Source organism: Phaseolus vulgaris, chromosome 3 (assembly GCF_051622355.1).
Source record: "Phaseolus vulgaris cultivar YP4 chromosome 3, ASM5162235v1, whole genome shotgun sequence".
NCBI classification, from domain to species: Eukaryota; Viridiplantae; Streptophyta; class Magnoliopsida; order Fabales; family Fabaceae; genus Phaseolus; species Phaseolus vulgaris.
The window spans coordinates 27076704-27099435 of record NC_143500.1 but is presented as its reverse complement, the minus strand read 5'-3'; the positions used below and the strand labels follow the sequence as shown (position 1 = coordinate 27099435).

Below are 22732 nucleotides of genomic sequence, written 5' to 3'. Positions count from 1 at the left end.
AAGAAGTCGGGGTCTATGTCGGGCATGTCTAAGGCAGTCCATGCAAAAGCGTTCAAATGCTTTGGTATCACCTCGACGATATGATCTTGCATCTCCTGGCCCAGTGATGTGCTGAGCTTGAACTTCTTCCTTTTAATCTCCTTCTCCTGAACCTCACCAGCAGGTTCAGGCCGCCTCTGGCGACTTCTACACAGGTTGCCCCATCAAGTCCCTATGCTTGGATGGCGACCACACATACTCCTCTTTTGTTTTTCAGGTTGTTCTCATAGCATTTCCTCGTCTCCTTTTGGTCAGACTTGATGACGATTACCCCTCCCTCGAGGGAGGGTAGCTTCATCTTCATGTGCCTTGTGGAGGCCACCGCACCTAACCTGTTTAAGGAAGGTCTGCCCAAAAGCATATTGTAAGTCAAAACAACATTAACAACCAGATACCTGACACTGGTTGTTCGAGATGAGGTGCCATCTGAGAAGGTCGTCCTCAACTCCACATGTCCTCTTACTTCCACCTGATCTTTAGCGAAACCAAACAAACAACCGTCGTATGGCCTCAACTGGTCAGGTGACAACTGCAACTTGCTGAATGTTATCCAAAAACATTACGTCGACTGAGCTTCCCTGGTCTATGAGAACCCTAAGCACTCTTCTTTCCACAGTGACAAACGAGATCACCACGTGATCGTCTTCATGTGGGACTACGTCCCTTAAATCAGCCTTCGTGAAGCAGAGGTTGGGCTCGGCTGATCGATCAGGCTTCTGCACCTCTACCGTCATTACTTCCCTTGCGTACTTCTTACGCTTGGAGGTGATGCATCGCCCTCTTGAAAACCCTCCTTAGATAGTATTGATCTCACCGTGGACATGTATCTCATGCCCCTGTTCCACTGGCGGATGCTCTTCCTTCGACCCTTTCGGGTTGCCTTCCTTCAGGAACCTATTCTTTATCAACCCTGCTAACTGGTAGCCTAGGGCTATACAGTGTTCCACATTGTGCCCAAAGGCCTTGTGGAACTTACACCAAAATTCCTTGCGCGACTCCAAATTCCTGTCATATTTCGGGGGGAACCTCAGCTTGTCTGCCATACCTGGCATAGCTAGCAATTCCTTGTAAGTCATTCTGAACTTGGGTCGAAAGGCAAGTTGTCCTTCGCCTTCGACCTGGGCTGGTTCTTTCTCGGCGCATAAAGTGCTCGTCGGGTATCTGAGCTCTTCTCGGTCATAGCTTCATGTATTCTCATTGGTTGAGCTCGACTGCCTTCTCTGGGCTTGGCCTGCCTGGTGTGCGTGCTCCTGTGCTTTACTGTTACAGCTTCTTCTGCAGCAATGTGGGCAACAGCTCATCGTCGGATCTTCCGAAAGTCTTTGCCCAATTTCTAATCAATGAGTCAATGAATGGCCCTGACATGATTCCCTGTCCAAAGGCATGGACCATCAAAGCCTTGTCCTGAGTCTGGAGCTTTACTACGAACTCCCCAAACCTGTTCAAGAAATCCTTCAAAGGTTCTCCTGTCTCTGTTTCACACCGAAAAGGTCGAAAGGGACAGGCGATTGAGCTTGGTTAACGATGAATTGTTTCCCTGAACAATCCAGAAAACTGATTGAAAGAGGTGATGTGGCCGTCTGGGAGGCCAACAAACCATTGTAATGTTGTGCCAGTGAACGTACCCATGAACAACTTGCAATGAATAGCATTCGTTCCTCCCGAGATCATCATCTGAGCTTAAATGTTGTGAGATGGGCCTCCGGGTCTTCTGTACCTGTAAAAACAATCTTGGGCGTTATGAAACTAGTTGGTACGACAACGTCCATAATCACCTGTGAGAATGGCCTGGGGCGAGCCCTTGCTTGGATAGTTGGGCCTCGCTCTCCAGTGGAGCCCTCTCCCAGCTGTTGTAGGTCTCTACACAACTCCTCATTGGCTTTGTGTAGCTCCTTGTTGCTTGCTCGCGACACAACCACCCTCACTATGGTGCTATGCTACACTTTGAGCACATGCAACCTAACCTCTACGTGCCCTAGCACACATGGGCTTAGGTTTTAAAAGGAAACAATTACTTAAGCTAGACCTCCTACGTACTAAGTACACCCTAAGGTCCATAATTACCTCTCACTCGTTGCCTAGGCCTTATGCACAAGGGGTTATACGAAAAAGAAACCAATACATACATCTGGGGCCCAATCTTATGGCCCACCAACTTGACCCAAGAATCGAGCTGACCTGCCTACGGTAAATGCTGATGGCCGACCTCTGAGCACTGGGCTTTGAGCGCTCTGGTCCAGTACAAGTTTCAAAACCTCCGTAAAATACCATGGGTTTAAGAACCTCCCAAAATACCATGAGTTTCAAAATTTCTGTAAAATTACTTGTTGTTTGAAATAACCTTTAACCCCATTTTCCACCATCTCTAACGATCCTCCTGACTTCTCTCTTCTACCGTAGACACACTGCTCTACGACACAAGCTCAATGGCCGGCAACAACAGTTTTAGCAAGGAATCACAATTCAGCCACACTTATATCTATTATATCTAAGGAGAAGAAACACAAAATAAGACAATATCTTCTTCTTACTCCAATATTGCTTCTTACATCACCTTACTGCCCCAACTTGGGTCACAAGTCTCTGTTACCTAGCTCGACAACAACTGATGTTTATCACTACTTTATATATTCTAAATAATTGTATTATCTGTCAGATGTGGGCTTCAAAGCCATGTGTGTTCTTGTCTAAAGATTGCAAGAACATATTGTTAGGAGAAATTGACTTTATTACTTCTCACTTTCACCGTGAATTAATTATTAGATGCATTTTAAAATAAGGCCTTAATTTAAAATTACGAGAATTAAATATTAACAATTATAACTAAAACTAAAATTGCACAAATATACGTACATCAAAAGCTAAAACAAAATAAGTTATATTTTTTTGAAGTATGAGCTCATAACAAAAAAACTAAGAATTATATCACTACAAGAAAAAATGGTTTTAACGGGGGTTTATTTTTACATTACCTAGGGTTAAAACCTCCATTAAATCATTTACCCAGGGTTGCAATTTCCCTCGCTAAATCATCCCTGGGGAACGTGTTCCCCGAGGTTTTTTTAAACCTCAGGAAAAGCCTTTCAGAACCCCTGTTAAATACCAAGAGTTTAAGAACCTCCGTAAAATACCATAGGTTTCAAAACCTCCGTAAAATACCACGGGTTTCAAAACCTCCGTAAAATACCATAAGTTTTAGAACCTCCGTAAAATACCATAAGTTTTAGAACCTCCGTAAAATATCATAGGTTTCAAAACCTCCGTAAAATACCATAGGTTTCAAAACCTCCGTAAACTTTATTTATTTTATTCATTTATCAATTAGACATTCATGTGTTTTTTAAACCACAATTATTTACATCTATTGTATTTATTTATCTATGTTTGTTAAAGTAATTTTTCAATAAATAAAACAAATAAATGGACATAACATTCATCAATTGACAAGATATATCAAAATATTTATAAAATTATACCAAAATATATCAAGTAAACACATTGAAATTCAAATTAAACACAAAATATGAGTTAAAAAATTACAAGGAAGCAATATAAGACAAATAGGTACTACAAATGAAAACATAACATATTGCTCACAAAGCATAAAATAAGTCAAAAAACATTTCCATAATATACTAAATTCTTCATCAATCACGTATGCTCCTCTTGATGTTCAAAATTTGTGGGCACACTTCTTTGATAAAAAACCTACAATATAAACATGTATCACAATTAGAAATGTAAATTTGAAAAATAAAACAAGCTATTTAATTTTTTTTATAATACTCTAAATTATTATAATATTATAAATACAATCATTATGTGGATTATAGTAAAAACAAATCTTTCCTTTACTGAAAAATGTACTAATTATCAATTAAATAATAAAAAATAAAAATATGTTTCAGCATTTGAAAGATACATTAGCAATTGCCAAAGGAAAATGTCATCTAATACGGTAACTACATGTACTTATATGTAACTAGGGTAGAGTTCCAAATACCTAATGTAAGGATGAGCTAACATACACTTCCTTTCAAATCTTCATAGCTTCAAAACGTTTTTTTTTTCTTTTTTGGTGCTAATATTTAAATACATATGATTTTAATATTTACATATTTTTATTATAGTTATACACCCTAAAAAGAAATTAAATAATGTATGTAAAGACTAAAAAAGTTATAAGTAAAATCTATAATGATGTTTTTATGTATAAAAACTTTAAAAAAAATGTAATTATCTAAACCAGAAATTAATCTTTTGGTTTGCTTTTATAATAAGTTACATAACTAGTGCTACAGGTCTCAAATCAATTAGCAAGTTACATAAGTTACATAATTTCTAATTGCTTACTTTCCTCGTTATATAGAAAATTAGCAACATACTATGTATGATTAATCATGTTCCAATTAATTTGAACCATTAATACCATGGTTTCTTCAAATATCCTCATACTAATCAATTTAAAAAATTTATAGGGTTGGTAGCTATAACCATGTTATGCCTATTTAATAGAAAGAAGAAAGACATAATTGGACAGAAAATGTAAGAGCAAAGCATGGTACTGCTTTGAATAGTAGCAGTTTCCACTGGCTGGACATTAAGAATCTCATCAGTGTTTTTCAAAATTGGTCTTCATACTACAAGTGTCATGGTTTTGTTGTGCAAGGTGATTAAATAATTTAGAAAACTAAAACTGTAAGAAACATGGCTCTTAAAAGAGGATGAAAGAGGTTGTGCCATGTGTTGAATCTGTAGAACTATGCTGGACAAATATTTGACCTATTATCCAAAGCAGACTAACTACTTATCAATATGGTATATCAAGTAACATGCTAAGGAAGTTGACAAGAACTTTTTGATGTTGATTAAGCCATGTAAGATAGTTTCCAATTTTAGAAGAAAATCTTGTATTATATGGTTAGATATAACTTTTATCCAATAGCCAATGCTGAGTGAGGAGATAATGCAACATAGAATCACATCACAGTCATATAACTGTAGTGCTCCATTTCATATCTATTACAAAACAGTGTACTGCTACAGTATCTTGCAAAGCAGAAAGAAATGACAATACACTAGTTGATAAGTACAAGCATTCAGAATTACAAAAAGACAGGGTTTAAATCCAATTACCGGATTGTGAAGAACCAAGTTTGGTAGAAGAATGACCCAAATGGAACTTCAATCCAGCAACCATAGTCGTGAGTGGTAATGTATCTAATGAGCTTCTCATCTTCCTTTAACCTTCTGTTGGTTCAGCAAGAGTGGTGACCCATCTTAAATTTCTTAACTTTCTTCACACACTTAACCCTTTCCCATTTCCACAAAACTCCAAAAATTAATAACAACCCAAGAAGATTATAACAACCTAAAGAGAAGCTAGTGCAAGATGAAAATGAGAGAAAGAACATTGCCGGTTGTTTCATGCAGCGAATATTTGGTGCTATGCAGCAAATAAAGTGAGGCATGGTGCTCTCCAACTGATGCATCAACTTGAACAATTGAACCTAAAAGAATGAAACTATTTAGATTTTTGCCCTTAACTATTTCTCTTTATACTTTCTGTACTTTGTTATTCAATAATTTGATTTTCAGGAGAGTAGGTTTATATTACCATGTGTAAATATACTTTAACAAGCCTTAGTCATTTCTTTTGAATCTTTATTAAGCACAAGAAATGCTACAAAATTACCTTGAACTTTGTTGCAACACTCTGCTTTTGAGACTGGTTAAATATTTTGGAGAATAGCTGCAGCAAATCACAATTACATGATTTTGCTTCACAAACCATGCTCTGAATTTTATCAAGAGAGTTTGTTTTACAAGCTTTAAAAGCTGAACAAAATAATTAAAATAATAAAACATAAAGCTAAAATTACCAAATTAGAATGATAAAACTAGCAGAAACAATGCTATATATCCAAACAACTTCTGGTGTGTTGCTTAGCATATTCAGAGAATTGTTATAATTTTTTCAATAAGCACCTTACTCATTTTGAAACAAGCAGCTCCAACTTTCACTTTCTTCCAAGAAATAGCAAATTGATCATAAGAATAAAACTGGATTTCTTGATGAAAACATGGATTTGAACTAGGATCGCCTTTAATTATCATGTTTGGAAGAAAGAAGACCAAAAGATCTTTAAAGGAAATGCAGAGCAGAAATATTACTCAACTTAAAAGGGATGCTAAAGATGGATAGTGTACTTATAACAAATTGCTCTGGTTTAAGGTAAGACTTACATACGGTTCAATAACTGTTGTTCTTCAATTAGAATAGGAGTTTCACCTCGTTAATATGTGGAGAAAGCTTTACATTAATTAATTATACATATTACCAAGGTGAAACTCTAATTCTAATTAGAGAACAGTACAAATCACCTCCATAGAACAGTAAGTAAGTTCTGCTCTTAGTTCAACTACTAATAGACAATGTTTATGTGGAATTTGGAAGTTAGAAACTTGAAATGCAGATAATATTGATTTTAGAAAAAAAAAAGTTGACTAATGCTTTGTATGTCTCGATAACAAAATAAGAATAATAACAACAATAATAAATAATAAATAGAAAACAAAGAGGACTGACATACCTATTCTTTGTTTCAGTATCTTCATTTGCTGTTTGTAACTGAGATCGGAGAACCCCCTGCATTGACACAAAAGTATCCCAAGCATAAACAGTAAGTCTGATTGAATATGAAAAAGCATCAGCACTCAGCAGCTTAATTCTCTTCCTCTCTACCCTTAATTGATACTAAACAAGGGACCAATCATTTTGTTCCTCTGTTCCTTCCCCTCTAACCCAAAGTTTGGTATAAGACGAAGCACGAAGCACGGACCACAACCTCAATCATAAACCATAGCCACAAAGAATGACGAGAACGACGCACTAACGACGAAAATAATCTGATTAGAAAAATTAGGGTTCCAAGATCAATAAATAACAAACACCACATCACCAATCACAGAACATACCTGCACTTTTTTGTAGACAAGCGGTTCTATGGTGGAGCGAAGGTTGAAGCAAGTTCCATGGTGGAGTAGCAGAACCATGTTCCGTGCTGGAATAGCAGAAGCACATTTCATTGTGGAGCAGTAGAATCAAAGGTCCAGTGATGTGCAATGGGAGTGACGTGAGAGTTGGACGAAAATGAGAGTGAAGAAAAGTGAAAATGGAAATGAAAGGCGGATTTAGGGTCTACCGGAAGTGAAGAGGAAAGGAAAAGATAAAAACAAAAAGAATTTGAAATAAAATTATAATAGTTTACCAAGGTTTTCAAATAAACCTCTGCCATTTATCGGAGGTTTTCAAATAAACCTCATTAAATAAACCTTTGATATTTAAAAACTTCCCTTGATTAAATTTATTCTGAAAGTTATATTAAGCATTGATAAATAAAATTATTTTAATATAATATAAAGTTATTAAATGAAAATTATGCTATAATTACAAAAACTTTAAAAAATTTAGTTATCAAATATATTAAAATTATATTTTTAATTATTTGTTTATAAAAAAAATTAATTATATTTATTTATTGAGATTTGAGAAAATCTAAAATATTTTATTGATTTTTACAATAAATATTTTAAACTTAATGAAAATTTAAAAAATCTTCATTATTTTGATGAGATTTTAGAATAAATCATTTGAATTTAACGAAGGTTAAAAAAATCTCCGCTATTTGGCAAAGGTTTTAAAACAAACCTTTGGAAATTAACTAAAGTTAAAAAAAATCCTCCGTTATTTTGTGGAAATTTTAAAATAAACCTTTGGAAATTAACGAATGTTAAAAAAATCTCCGTTATTTTACGGAGGTTTTAAAATAAACCTTTGAAAATTAACGAAGGTTAAAAAAACCTCTGCTATTTTGCTAAGGTTTTAGAATAAACCTTTGAAAATTAACGAAGGTTAAAAAAACCTCCATTATTTTGCTGAGGTTTTAGAAAAAAACCTTCATTAATTAAATCAGTTCCTAGGGTTATATTAACCTCCGCTAAATAACCTCCATTAAAACCTTTTTTTCTTGTAGTGTATAAAACAACTACCATCAATCATAAGAAATATGCAAATACTGTTGAAATACTTATTATCCAATATTAGTTGTTAAAATACTTATTATCCAAGGTTATTTTGCTGAGTTTTTAAAATAAATTTTTGAAACTTTAGAAAACTTATTTATAATGTAAAGTTACACTTTCAAAATTTTAGAAAATTTAGTTATAAAATATATTAAAACTATATAGTTTTTAATTATTTATTTATAAATAGATTTAATTATATTTATTTATTGAAGTTTGAAAAATCTAGAGTATTTTATTGAGGTTCTACAATAAATATTTGGAATTTAATGAAAATTAAAAAAACATTTGTTATTTTGCTTATGCTTTAGAATAAATCTTTGAAATTTAACTAAGGTTAAAAAAACCTCTGTAATTTTGTTGAGGTTTTAAAAAAACCGTTGGAATTTAAAGAAGGCTAACAAACCTCCGTTATTTTGCTAAGATTTTAAAATAAATCTTTAAAATTTAACTAAGGTTAAAAACACCTCTACTATTTTGTTGAGGTTTTAGAATAACCAATAAAACTTAACGAAGGTTAAAGAACATCCGTTAATTAAATCAATTCCTAGAATTATATTAATCTTCACTAAATAACCTCCACCAAACCCCTTTTGTCTTGTAGTGTATAATAGCTTGTAGATTTATATAATTTTTTAAAAATATTTTTTATTAATTGTAAGTTTCTATGCATTCAATAATATTTTTTTTAATATTTTATACGTTATTTAACATTATATATGAATTTTGTTAATATTTATATTGTGTGCATGTCCGAGAACTTTATACTGTTATATGCAGTATTTCTTTAACTGCTTCTACGAAAAAACTGGATAAAACCAATAATTTTTAAGAAAATATCAACTTTCTATGTTGCATTGCAATGTGAATACAGAAAGTTCAAATTTCCTAGTCTGAATCAGGAATTAAAAAATGTATTTTGTTTTAATTTATAGCGTGTTTGAATTTTTTAGTTTTTAAAAATTATTTTATTCAATAATTTGTAAAAGAATATCTTTTAGAAAGTAGAGTGTAAGATTTAGAGGTTGCAAGAAAATATATATAAATAATAGAAAATTGAAGTATAAAATCAAAATAGCATACAGATGTAATGGTAGTTTTGAAAACAATTTCCAAAAAAGTTATTCTTGTCAAACCTTTTTAATTTAAAAAACAGAAAGGTTTACAACATGAAACAAACAAACTCTTATTTTTAATTTTTCAAACATTAGATAAATAGTTGATACTCTTGGGCATCTACTCAATGGAGCCAAATCGAGAACTCTATATACTACAAAATATTTTCACAGTCAATGCCTTACCTTTAAATAAACACAGGTTCTTCCTTAATTGCATGTTTGCTTCCAGAAATGGATATGTGATTTTCCCTGTAGGACAGTGTTGATACAAATCTTTTCTAGACAAATGTAGGAATAACCTAACCGTAGAACATCAATCAATAGACTAGGATAAATGTACCCTATATCAGTGTGTAAAAGATAGATTTTCCTACTGACGCTCCTTCTTATGTATATTGACTGACACACCCTCTGTAACGTAACCCAATTCTGTCTTTACTGAGTCATTATGTGTAATTAAGTCTAATGAATAAAGGATGACGCACGTTTCCCGTTAATGATAGGATTTCGATTCTCATATTAAGCATCGGGTCCAGACCCATCACTCTATATGCCCCCAGTCTCTAGCGTAGGCTACTGAGACTATTATCATCAAGTCGAGCCAATTCAAATAGCGACCATCTCATATGCGTCGAGTTCATACCCTTCAATCTACAAAATCCAAACATACTGTTTCCCACAAAATAAAAAAATTGAGTACATGAGAATGGATCATGATTATCAAAGATGACATTTATTTTTCTTAAACTATATTTCTCATTGGCAATCTATGTCTAAATAACATTAAAATGAAAAAAAAAAGTCATCTTTGAAGCATCAACGGATGAAAACAATCAAGAAAATCCAAATATAATTTTTGTGGGAATGAGACGGAAGGAAGAAAAATAGTATATGGATAAGGAAAGGTATATAAATCTAAAAAAAAAGGAAGGAGTTATAAACATAAGATTGTTTAACGTAATATTAGTAGGACTCACTTTTTATTCATTAATAATTGTACACATATTGTACGCTCATCCAAAAGTGTCAAAAGACTTTTGATTCAGTTTCTGTTTTGCTGGATTTTTTTGGTTAATTGCCTAATTTTTTTAGCATACTGTGCCATTGTTTTTCTTTCTATGCAGTAGATTCTTTTATGGGGAAGTTTGTAGGTTTTTTTTTTTCTTTTTCATAGGTTACAATATTTCTTAAATATTTTTTTTTAATTTAATTTATTTATTATCGATAAAAAATATAATATTATTAGAAAAATGGATTTGGCCTCTAAAAACAATAAAGGTAAAATTGTGAAAAGAAATAATAGAGCTTAAGAACTGGTGGAGGAAATTAAAGAATCAAAGAATAAATAACTATGAATCTCTTTAGTGAAGAGATTTGAAAACGATTTGGGAATTAGAGGAGTGGGGGAGTACCTTTGAAGATAATATCATTTGAGAAATTGGTGATGGGAAAAATATAAAATTTTGGAAAGACTGGTGAGTAGACAATGTACAAATTAAAGTTAAGTTCCCAAGATTATATACATTATTCGGTTGTAAAGAAGCTAAGCTAAATCAAGTTGGGAGATGGAGCAATAATGTATTGATTTAGAATTTGGAGTGGAGGAGAAATGTGTTTGATTGGGAAATAAATCAAGTAATTAAGTTATTCCAACAGTTGGAAGATAAGGGATTGAGCAAGGAAAGAGAAGATAAGTGGTTGTGGAAGGAAAAAAGTCTTTGGTTTATACGATAAAAATCAATATATATCATATTAAGGAACGTGTTAAGTGGTGAACATAGGACAATGCATGAAATTTTTGGAAGATCAAGGTTTTACCTTCAACACAATTATTAACTATTAGGGTGCTACAAAATAGAGTAGAAATAAAAAATAACTTACTTATGTGAGAGACTTTTTTTATCAACAATAATAAATGAATAAAAGGGGACACTTCAGGGGTGTCCCAATCCGTATACCAAAGTCTAGAGACAACACAAAACAACAAACAACCTGATGTGAGTTGAATCAAGCATAGACACTTTTCAGCATATGAACACAACAATATATGTGAAGAAAGACAACAATTAAGAGTTGAAAACAAGGACAAACAATTAGGAACAAGGGGAGGAACTTAAGGAATCATCATTGAAGTACAAAGCCTTCTAATAGATGAACCAAACTCAAGATTGAGTGCCATTCCACATTGAACCGAAAACATCACAAGGAATTTAAAACACAAATTCAGAACCAAAGGAAGCTACAAGTGCAGAATTGAAAGGAGAACACAAGAGGAATAAGACAATTGGTGGAAGATGAAGAACAACACAAAAGAAACAAAAACAACCGATTAAAATTGCTAAAACATGATTCTAAATAGAAATGTAAAAGGAATGAAGAAGAAATTTATTTGGATGAAGACTTAAAGGAGATGGACACGCCACTTGGAGATGATGATCCAATATGAGTGCTAGTTGTCGCCACTTGAAGCCCTCCAAAGCTCACAAGATAAGACTTAGTGAAGGAGATCAAATCTCTCACAATTCTCTCTCAATTTGAGTAGAGTTCCCTTTCTTCAATTTCTCAATTCTGAATTTACAAGATCATGGCCTCTCTATTTATAGTAGAAGAGGGCTGAAAATGAAAAGGCACAATTCAAAAACTAGACTATTCAAAATTGGAGCCAAAACAAGTCACATGAGAAGTGTGACTTGTTTTCCTACTTTGGCACCTCCTAAAACTATATCTACACCTACTCTTTTATGTCACATGGAAGGTGTGACTTTGTTTTGTACATTAGCACCCCTTATTTAATATCTACACCTCCCTTTTAAAGTTCTACTAGAAACTACAGAAAATAAATTACAAATAGAGACATCCAATGATGCTCATTTATTTAATGCTTGTGCCCTTGCTCTTATTATCTTCTGAGGCATGATGGATGATCATGTGTTGGCTTGGGACTCAGTGTGGGCTTGGGCTTTGGTCTTGGGCCTCTATATTAAGAACACTAATAGGAAGAACTTCAAATATTGTGGTCCTTGACCATTCCTCCTATTGATGTCCTATTTATTTGCTTGTTGAGATTACCCTTCAAGTATAGCATCCTTGGTCATCTTTATGTATTTTTTATTCTCATCACAACCTACTATGCCTCTGTGATACTCCTACAACAGAATTACCATTTAAAAGCTGCAACAGCAACTGCATTCACAAAAACCAGCAACCAATCATAAAAAACACAAGAATGAGAAAGGTGGAAACCTACTCTCCTTGCCAAAACACAGGCTACGTAAGAGGGCCTAGCTAAAAACCTCTTACCTCTCACACCTGCACACACCAAATAAAACCTTGTTGGTGCCCATACCCTTTCCTCGTAACCACAACTTCCTTATCTTCCAAAGGATCATGCAATACCCTTAGTTGGAATACTAAACTATACAAGCACATAAGCACACTCCCCTACAAGGCAGAACCCTCCACACTCTTGACTGAAGCATTGGTCCTAAGGGATAGTGATAGATAGTTATGTGTGGCGAGAAAGAGGAAACAACTAGTAATTTATTATTTACATGTAGGGTAGCGTGGGTAGTGTGAAATCTGAGTTATTTAAGAATTTGTGAGGTTTCGATTAATCATTGCTATCCCAAATCACACTTTATGTAGTTTAGGTTGTCGAGGTTAATTATCACTATATGAAAATAAAGTCTAGGGTGTATGTGGATTGCTATAATAGGGGAGACATAGAAATAAAGAAAGAATGTTATCTTTAAGAATGTTAGAATAGATCACTTAGAGATGTTGATGTTGACCCAATTAAAGGCATGGTCATGGGTTACATGTAAAAACATTTAGAAGATTTTACATATTCTAAATGATGCACTTATAAAAATCATTCATATCGATTCCTTGTATACAAAATTATTAAGATTGTCTCCTAATTATCGATTCTTCGCATATTTACAAAAAATATTTCTTATCATTATGAACAAATGTTACAAAGCAATTAACATTTCAAATCTATTTCTAGCATTCAAATATGTTAAGAGTTATCATTTAGGTCAAATACTCAGAAGTACTTTCTAGTCAAATATAAGGATCAAAATCATGAATAAAGTTTCAAGCTTTGAGAATAAAATGATAATACCAATCATCAATAAAAAAAAGAATATTATAAATAAATATCACCTCAATACATGAGATTTTGACCAGATTACTCTCAATCACAAAAGGAAAAAATTAGTCACTCTTTTTGGCCATTACAAGCATGTCCAGAGAATTTCTCTTGTCTTCTTTAGGGTTTCATTCCTTTGGTTCGCCATCCAGGTCACACTTCTCTCTCTACCTTATGACTTCTAATTAACCTAATTGGGCTTAAGCTAAGTGACATATCGCTTAAGCGAGATATTACTTGCTTAAACGAGCTATACGAGAAAAAAATCCAACTTTACTAGAGTGAACCCGCTTAAGTGAGCTTTAGGCAAGTTTTCAATGCTCCAACTTTATCTTTTCTCCATGTCTTCAACTTGTTCATCCTCCTTTAGCCCTTTTATCTCAAACTTCTCATAAATTTTTGAAATTAACACAAATTTAAAAATAAATCGTTCTTATTCATCTTATAATATAAAATTACGTAAAAATATTAAATTCATAAATTAGAAGTTATTTATAACTGTATTATCAATTGAAGTCCATAAGTGTCTATTTTTTACCATGAAATATTACTGAATTATAATACTTATCAAATAGAAAAAGACATAAATAGTCCTTCATGTACTATTTTTTTCAAAAATAAAAGAAAACAAATAGAAATCATATTAGAATATACGATTTCAGTTAAATTAAAAAATTAAAAAACTGAAATTAAAAAATACACAATTTCTTTAAAAAAATAAAAAGTTAAAAATTATATTTTAATATTTCAATGTAAGATTTCAGCATGAATGTGAATGATACTTAAATACACTATATTTTTTAAATCGTATTCCAAAACGCTATTTACTTGGTGCTTGTTTGTTTCGAACCAAGAAAAGAAGGTATTTATCCTGTTACTCGTTTTCTATTAGAACTCAAATTAATATTATTTTTTTATTTAAACTAAAATTACAATTTTAAACATAAAAAAACATCAAAATTATAAAATAATTATTAAAAACTAAAATAATTAATTATATATAATATAATATAATCTATTATATATATACACACATAAATATATATATCATAATCGATAATATATAACTAAATATAATATAATATAATAAAAAAATATAATATAATATGATAAACTAATATTTGAAAAAATAAAAATATTAAATAAATTTGTTATAAAAATATATAATAATTATTAAGAATAATAAAATTTATAATTAAAAGTAATAATAATAAATACATTTTTTATAATAAAAAGATAAATTTATATAATAATTATATTAATTATAAAAAAAGATAAAAATAATAATTTTGTTTAATATAAAATAAGTTTTTTTATCAAATATTTATTATTATAAATATTTAAATATTATTTATCAAATTTTACATCATTTATATTTTTTTCAAAGTTAACTCTAAGACTGTGGAAATAATGTTTTCAACTACACCAACTAATATTTTAATTAAAAATAATTATAATTTATAAATCAATTAATTAATGAAATTAATGAGTAATTTTGTAAACTTTCATTTTTATTAATTAAAAAATATAATTTTAATCACATCCATTATATCGCTCACAAACTTCCATAATATTTTTATAAAATTTTCATTCTATTTATCTTATTTCAAATAATTTTACTTTCTTTGCATTTTTTCTAAAATTCACTTAAATTTACTTCCTGATCCAAACAAAACATTAAATATATTAATGCTTTAAAATATACCTATTTGATGGGAAATTCAACACAATAACAATAATATCTCAACAAGAGTAATAAGCAACGAATAACAATTTTTCCAACTTGCAAGAATCTGTGAGGAGCAATAGCAACACAAAACACACTTCAAGAAGACACAGGAATTTAAACGTGGAAAACCTTCTCAATGTGAGAAGTAAAAACCATGGGCACAAGCTAGTCAATCAAGGTTCCACTATGATCAAAATTATGGTTACAAGTAGGGGTGGTCATGGATTGGATTTTTCAAAATCCATTCTAGATCCAATCCAAATCCAAATAAATGGATTGGATTTAAAATCCATATCTAATTTAACTAGATCAAATTTATTTGGTTTTTTCTTAATTCCATTTAAAGTGGATTAAATCCACTTTCTTAATTAGATTAAATCCATTTTGTCAAATACATTAAATCCATTTTGATATGGACACAAACTAACTTGGCTCGAACTGGGCCTAATCTAACTCAACTTGGACGCGGATCGATGCAGACTAACTCGGTTCAACATCGATCCGGGCCTGGACCACTCGACATCTTGAGCTTGGACCACTCGACATCAGCTAGGTCTCGAACGAATCGACATTGGCTCGGGCCCAGACGACCCAAAATCGACCCAAGCTCGGCGACTCAACATCGATTCGGGCCTAGACGACTCGACATCATCCCGGGCCCGGACGACTCAACATCGGCCCAGGCCTGGACGACTCGACATCGACCAGGCCCTCTTGGCTCGACATCGGCCCGAGCCTAGACAGTAAGACATCAAGCCCGGGACCAGACAACTCGACATCAGCCCGAGCCCGTACGAATCAACATCGGTACGGGCTCGTACGACTCAACATCGATAGGGCCCGTACGACTCAACATCGACCCGGGCCGTACGACTCGACATCAGCCCAGGCCCGTACGACTCGACATCAGTCCGGGCCCGTACGACTCAACATCAATCTGGCACCTACGACTAGACATCGGCTTGGGCCCGTACGACTCGACATTGGCCCGGGCCTGTACGACTCGACATCAGTCCGGGCCCGTACGACTCAACATCAATCTGACACCGTACGACTCGACATCGGCTCGGGCCTGTACGAATCGACATCGGCCCGGGCCTGTACGACTCGACATCGGCACAGGTCCGTACGACTTGACATCAGCTCGGGCCTGTAGGACTTGACATCGGCCCGGGCCTGTAGGACTTGACATCGGCCCGGGCCCATACAACTCAACATCGGCCCAGGCCCGTACAACTTGACATCAGCCTGGGCCCGTACGACTTGACATCGGCCCGGGCCCGTACAACTTAATATCAGCCTGTAAGACTCGACATTGGCCTGGGCCCGTATGACTCGAGGTTGGCTCGGGCCCGTACGACTCGAGATTGACCCGGGCCCGCACGACTCAAGATCGGTCTGGGCCCGTACAACTCGAGATCTGCCCGGGCCCATACAACTCGACATCAGCCCTTGCTCGTACAACTCAACATCGGCTTGTGTCCGCTCAGAATGACATCGGCCCGAGCCCGCTCGAGATCGACCCGGGCCCGAGCTCGCTGAACTCAACATCAGCCCGGGCCCGCTCGACTCGACGTCGACCCGGGCCCGCTCGACGCAATATCGGCCTTGGCCCGCTCAGCTCAAAATCGGCCTCAGCCCGGACGACTCGACTTCGGCTCGGGCCCGGACACTCGACAACGACCCGAGCCCAAATGACTCAACATCGGTTCGGGCTTGCTTTGCTCGACATCAACCTGGATTGTCTTGGCTCAACTTGGATCGGGCCAAGTCAAAACCCAACCCAAAATGCAATTTGGATAATCCAAAAATGTATCCAATCCACATCCAATTAAATGGATTGGATTTAAAATCCAAAAATATGGATTTGGATATAAGATAAATCCATTTAAATGGATTAAAACTAATATGGATTTGGATCATTATGAATTGGATTTTATAATTTGGATTTTTTGCCCACCCTTAGTTACAAGAGAGTCTCAAATCACAACACAAATTGTGCTCAATAACCAGCCAAATAGCAATACAATAGAGATGAAACAGAGAACAAGGAACCTGAAAAATTCACAAACTGCAGTTACCGTACGCGACATATATGTCACTGTTACAGTGACTTTTGTACAATCCGAACGGTCCAACTGAAGAACCACGAGGTATGAACCTGCTGAAAAAATTTCAGCCCGATCCAACGGTGGACAAAACAGCAGCAGCAATTCGAAAATTCTCGTCCTCAAAAGAAATGCTGAAAACGTTGCTGCAGTGTGAGATGAATTTCTCTCTTCTCAAACAACTTCTGCAAGATCCGAACGGTCCGATTGAAGTCACACAAAGTATGAACTTGCTGAGAAGATTTCATCTCGATCCAATGGTGAAAAAGTGTCGGTAGCGGCCGAAAGTTTCTGAACGAAACTTTCTCTCTCTTTAATCTTTTCTCTCTCTTTTCTCTCACTGTCTGTATCTGCTGCTGGCTATCACTCTGTTTGAAAAACCCTAAAAGTTAATATTGGACTGGACGTCCACATAGGAAGTGAGCCCAACCCAACAAATCTCCCCCTCACAACTATGTGGAGATGATCGACAAACCGACAATTCCACAACAAGTTTCAAACTTGGTTCTCAGTTGCGCCTTAGTCATCATATCACCACAATTATCATTTGTATGAACTTTTGCCAACTCCAGTAACCTAGCTTCCAAAGCATCACGTATCCAATGATACCTCACATCAATATGCTTGGACCTAGAATGAAAAGTTGAATTCTTACCAAGATGAATGACACTCTGACTATCACAAAATAGCAAGTACTTGTCTTGAACAAAACTAAGCTCTTGCAGGAATTTCTTCACCCAAAGCAACTCCTTGCATGCTTCTGTAATGGCAATGAACTCTGCCTCAATAGTGGACAACGCAACAGACTTCTACAATCTAGGTTGCCATGCCACAACTCCCCCTGCAAATTTAATCACATAGCTTGAGGTAGACCTTTTAGAATCTATGTCTCCAGCCATATCAGAATCAGTATAGCCCACAAGGGTAGGCTTATCACCTCCAAAACACAGCTTCAAACAAGTAGTATACCACGAAGATACCTTCAAATCCATTTCACAGAATTCCAATGCTCTCTACCTGGATTAGACAAAAATCTACTAACAGTACCAACAACATGTGCAATATCAGGTCTTGTACACACCATTGCATACATCAAACTACCCACAGCAGATGCATAAGGAACCCGTTGCATATATGATTTTTCAGTTTCATTAGAAGGACTTTGTTTTGCACTCAATTTAAAATGAGTAGTAAAAGGAGTGCTTACCGCCCTAGCATTTTCCATCTGGAACATCTGTAGCACTCTTTTAACATAGTGCTCCTGTGACAACCAAAGCTTATTCTCTTGCCTATCACGCATGAATTTTATACCAAGAATTTGCTTAGCATCTCCCATGTCTTTCATAGCAAATGACTCGCTCAATTGCTTCTTCAACCTGTTGATCATGGAAATATCTTTCCCAACAATAAACATGTCGTCAACATACTACAACAAGATAATGAAATCATTATTAGCAAACCTTTTAACAAAGACACAATGATCAGAAGTAGTCTTCTTATAGCCATGCTCACACATAACAGACTCAAACTTCTTGTACCATTGACGCGGAGCCTGCTTCAAGCCATATAGACTTTTTCTCAGCCTACACACATGATCTTCCTCGCCTTCAACAAGAAAACCATCAGGTTGCTTCATGTAAATCTCTTCCTCCAAATCACCATGAAGGAAAGCAGTTTTAACATCCATTTGCTCTACCTCTAAATCAAGAGTAGCAGCCAAACTCAACACAATTCTAATGGATGACATCTTTACCACAGGAGAAAAAATCTCATTGAAATCAATGCCTTTTCTCTGTCTAAAACCTTTCACCACCAATCTGGCTTTATACCTTGGAGATGTAGAATTGCTTTCTTGCTTTACCCTATAAATCCACCTGTTTTCCAGAGCCTTCTTGCCTTTTGGCAATTTCACCAAGTCAAAAGTGTGATTATCATACAAAGACTTTATTTCATCTTGCATTGCATCCAACCACTTTTTCTTTTCTTCACTCTCTATGGCCTCAAGATAACACTCAGGTTCTCCTTCATCTGTCAAGGTAACATAATCATCAGAAGGATACCTGGTAGATGGTTCCCTCTGCCTATTAGACCTCCGAATTTGAACTTGAGGTGGTTCAGGAGCATCACCAAGATCTTCATCTTGTGACATCCCATGTTCCTCTTCAACATCATCAATAGGAACATCAAAATCATCTCCAAGTTGCTGATCATCAACATCATCATGTTGCTCATTATTCTGAACATTATTCTCAATAGTATCCAGATCAGGTAGAGGCATTTGAACTGGATCAACATTAGACAATCTATTATCTATCTTAGATGTCGTCTTCTCTATCTTGTCAATATCTTCAATGGTTTGATCTTCAATGAACTTCACATCACGGCTTCTAATTGACTTCCTCTCATTAGGATCTAAGAACTTGTAGCCAAATTCTTCTAGACCATAACCAATAAAGATGCACTACCTTGTCTTCGCATCCAACTTGGATCTCTCATCCTTTAGAACATGCACATATGCTTTACAACCGAAGACTCGCAAATGATCATACCTGACATTCTTGCCAAACCAAATCTTGTCTGGCACCTCACCATTCAAAGCAATTGCAGGAGTCAAATTAATAACATGCACTGTAGTGTACAATGCCTCACCCCAAAAATGCTTAGGCAACTTTGCTTCAGAAAGCATACACCTAACTCTTTCGATCAATGTTCTGTTCATCCTTTCTGCTAAACCATTCAGCTGAGGAGTTTTAGGAGGAGTCTTTTCATGTTTAATACAGTATTGCTTGCAATAAACATCGAACGGTCCACAATACTCACCACCATTGTCAGTACGAATGCATTTCAGCTTCTTGCCTGACTGTCTCTCAACCAAAACATGAAATTCTTTGAATTTCTCTAGAACTTGATCCTTTTTCTTCAAAGCATAAACCCAAAGCTTCATGGAACAATCATCAATAAAGGCAACAAAATAAAGTGCACCAGTAAATGACTTTACCTTCAATGGGCCACAAACATCAGAATGCACCAATTCAAGCAACTCTGACTTCTTTGAGGGAGGATGCTTCTTGAAGGATACTTTGGTCTGCTTACCAGCCATCCAATGAGAACATTTCTCCAACTCTGCATTCTTCAATCCCGGAAGCACATCCTTTTTAGCTAAACAATTCAGCCCCTTCCCACTGATATGACTAAGCCTTCGGTGCCACAAAGAAGCATCCATATCCATGGCGTTCACACTGTCTTTAGCAACCAATGCTTTTGTCCAATACAGTTTACTAATTCTCTCCCATTTGGCCACAATCAGATTACCTCTGGAGAGTTTCCACTTTCCTGAACCAAAGTGATTTTCATAACCACTATCATCAGGCATCTGCACAGAGATCAAATTAAAGCGGACATCTTGAGCATGTATGACTCCTCTAAGCAACAACTGCATTCCCATATTGGTTTGCAAGCAGGAGAGTTTCCACTTTCCTGAACCAAAGTGATTTTCATAACCACTGTCATCAGGCATCTGCACAGAGATCAAATTAAAGCGGACATCTTGAGCATGTATGACTCCTCTAAGCAACAACTGCATTCCCATATTGGTTTGCAAGCAAACATCACCAATACCAATTACCTTAGACACACCATCATTACCCATCTTTAACACTCCAAAATCACCAGAAGTGTAAGATGTGAAGAACTCCTTCCTTGGTGTAACATGCAATGTAGCACCACTGTCAATTATCCACATGCTCTCATTTGATACAATATTAACTGAATCATGGTCACGAAGAATAATAAGATCATCATCAGAAATAGCAGTAGTAACACGATCATCATTGTCATGATGTTTCTCCTTCTGCTTCCTTTTCTTATCCTTGTTCTCCTTTTTCCAAAGAAAACAGTTTCTCTGAATGTGCCCTGTTTTGTGACAATAATGGCACTCCACAATTTTGTATCTGGACTTGGACTTACTTCTACTATTCTGTTTACTCCCTTTCGGTTCCTTTTTCTGACTTCTCCCCCTATTTTCAGTGAAAAGTACCTCGGAATGAGATGAAGTACCATGAGCCTTCCTTCTCATCTCCTCATTAAGAACACTACTCTTAACATTTTCCAAGGAGACAACATCATCAGGAGATGAGTTTGTAATTGAAACCCGAAATGTTTCCCAAGAGTCTGGTAGAGTATTAAGTAGCCATAGTCCCAACACTTCATCATCAAATTTGATGCCCATTTGAGACAATTGATCTCGGAGCCCCTGAAAATCATTTAAGTGATCTGAAATAGAAATCCCCTCCTTGTACCTCAAATTCATCAAGGAATTCAACAAATATAATTTATTGTTTTCTGTACTAGAAGCATACAAAGTCTCAATCTTCTTCCACAGGGATTTTGCATCTTCCTCATTAGCAATGTGATTATAAACATTATCTTCAACATACTGACGAATAAAACCACAAACCTGCTGATGCTCAAACTTTCATTCTTGTCTTTGTCTTTTGGCTTTTCAATAGCAAACACAGGAAGATGCAATTTCTTCACAAATAACAGATCCTTCATTTTTACCTTCCATAAGTGATAGTTAGTGTCGTTCAAACATACCATCTTATTTGTATTTGCCTCCATCATTCAAGCAGTCAAATAGCCCCAACCAAGGAGCTCTAATACCACTCTGATGGGAAATTCAACACAATAACAATAATATCTCAACAAGAGCAATAAGCAACGGATAACAATTTCCCCAACTTGCAAGAATCTGTGAGGAACAATAGCAAATAATGGCAGCAACCCAAAACACACTTCAAGAAGACACAAGAATTTTAACATGGAAAACCTTCTCAATGTGAGAAGTAAAAACCACGGACACAAGCCAGTCAATCAAGGTTCCACTATGATCAAAATTATGGTTACAATAGAGTCTCAAATCACAACACAAATTGTGCTTAATAACCAGCCAAATAGCAATACAACAGAGATGAAACAGAGAACAAGAAACTTGAAAAATTCACAAACTACAGTTACCGTACGCGGCATGTATGTCACTGTTCCAGTGACTTTTGAACAATCCGAACGGTCCAACTGAAGAACCACGAGGTATGAACCTGTTGACAAAATTTCAGCCCGATCCAATGGTGGACGAAACAGCAGCAGCAATCCGAAAATTCCCGTCCTCAAAAGAAATACTGAAAACGCTGCTGCAGTGTGAGATGAACACTAATACAAAATATTTCATTAACGACACCCTTTAAAGACGGTTTGGAGAAAACCGTCGTAAAAAATGAAGCAGTGGCAATTTTGCAATTTTTTTCAACTTTTTTTACACATTTAACGACGGTTAGGGGCAAACCGTCGTTAAAAGTGGGGCCTCGTAGATACAACGACGGTTACCTTAGAACCGTCGTTAAAAATATAACAATCAAAGATGGTTCTCTAAGAATCGTCGTTAAAAGTGGACCCTAACACATTCAAAGACCCTCTCATTCTGTTTCACTCCCATTTACTTTCC

At 35.3% G+C, this 22732-nt stretch overlaps 1 protein-coding gene across 7 annotated transcripts; it reads right to left on the bottom strand.

Moving 5' to 3' along the window:
- Positions 1-5029: 5029 nt before the first annotated feature.
- On the bottom strand, positions 5030-7286 carry LOC137806915 (uncharacterized). 7 transcript variants are annotated; one of them, XR_011080446.2, is made up of 4 exons: positions 7018-7249; positions 6633-6931; positions 5735-5791; positions 5030-5549 (listed from the first exon to the last, which is right to left on the bottom strand). XR_011080446.2 is itself a non-coding variant. In XM_068607300.2 (4 exons), exons 1-4 carry the CDS (start codon positions 7126-7128, stop codon positions 5531-5533), a joined length of 288 nt encoding a protein of 95 aa, XP_068463401.1. In that variant the 5' UTR covers positions 7129-7286; the 3' UTR covers positions 5030-5530. The 7 variants fall into 7 exon arrangements, 4 of the variants coding, with proteins under 4 accessions (XP_068463401.1, XP_068463400.1, XP_068463403.1 ...); XM_068607300.2 differs by having other exon boundaries at positions 5735-5836; positions 6633-6688; positions 7018-7286; XM_068607299.2 differs by having other exon boundaries at positions 5030-5352; positions 5735-5836; positions 6633-6688; positions 7018-7286.
- Between the last annotated feature and the right edge of the window lie 15446 nt (positions 7287-22732).

Coding starts and splice junctions, on each gene's coding strand:
- LOC137806915 (XM_068607299.2), bottom strand. CDS start 7,128: ATGAAATGTGCTTCTGCTATTCCAGCACGGAACATGGTTCTGCTACTC. Junction 5,837..6,632: donor GATACTGAAACAAAGAATAG/GTATGTCAGTCC, acceptor GATAAAATTCAG/AGCATGGTTTGTGAAGCAAA. Junction 5,353..5,734: donor GTGTTGCAACAAAGTTCAAG/GTAATTTTGTAG, acceptor GAAATGGGAAAG/GGTTAAGTGTGTGAAGAAAG.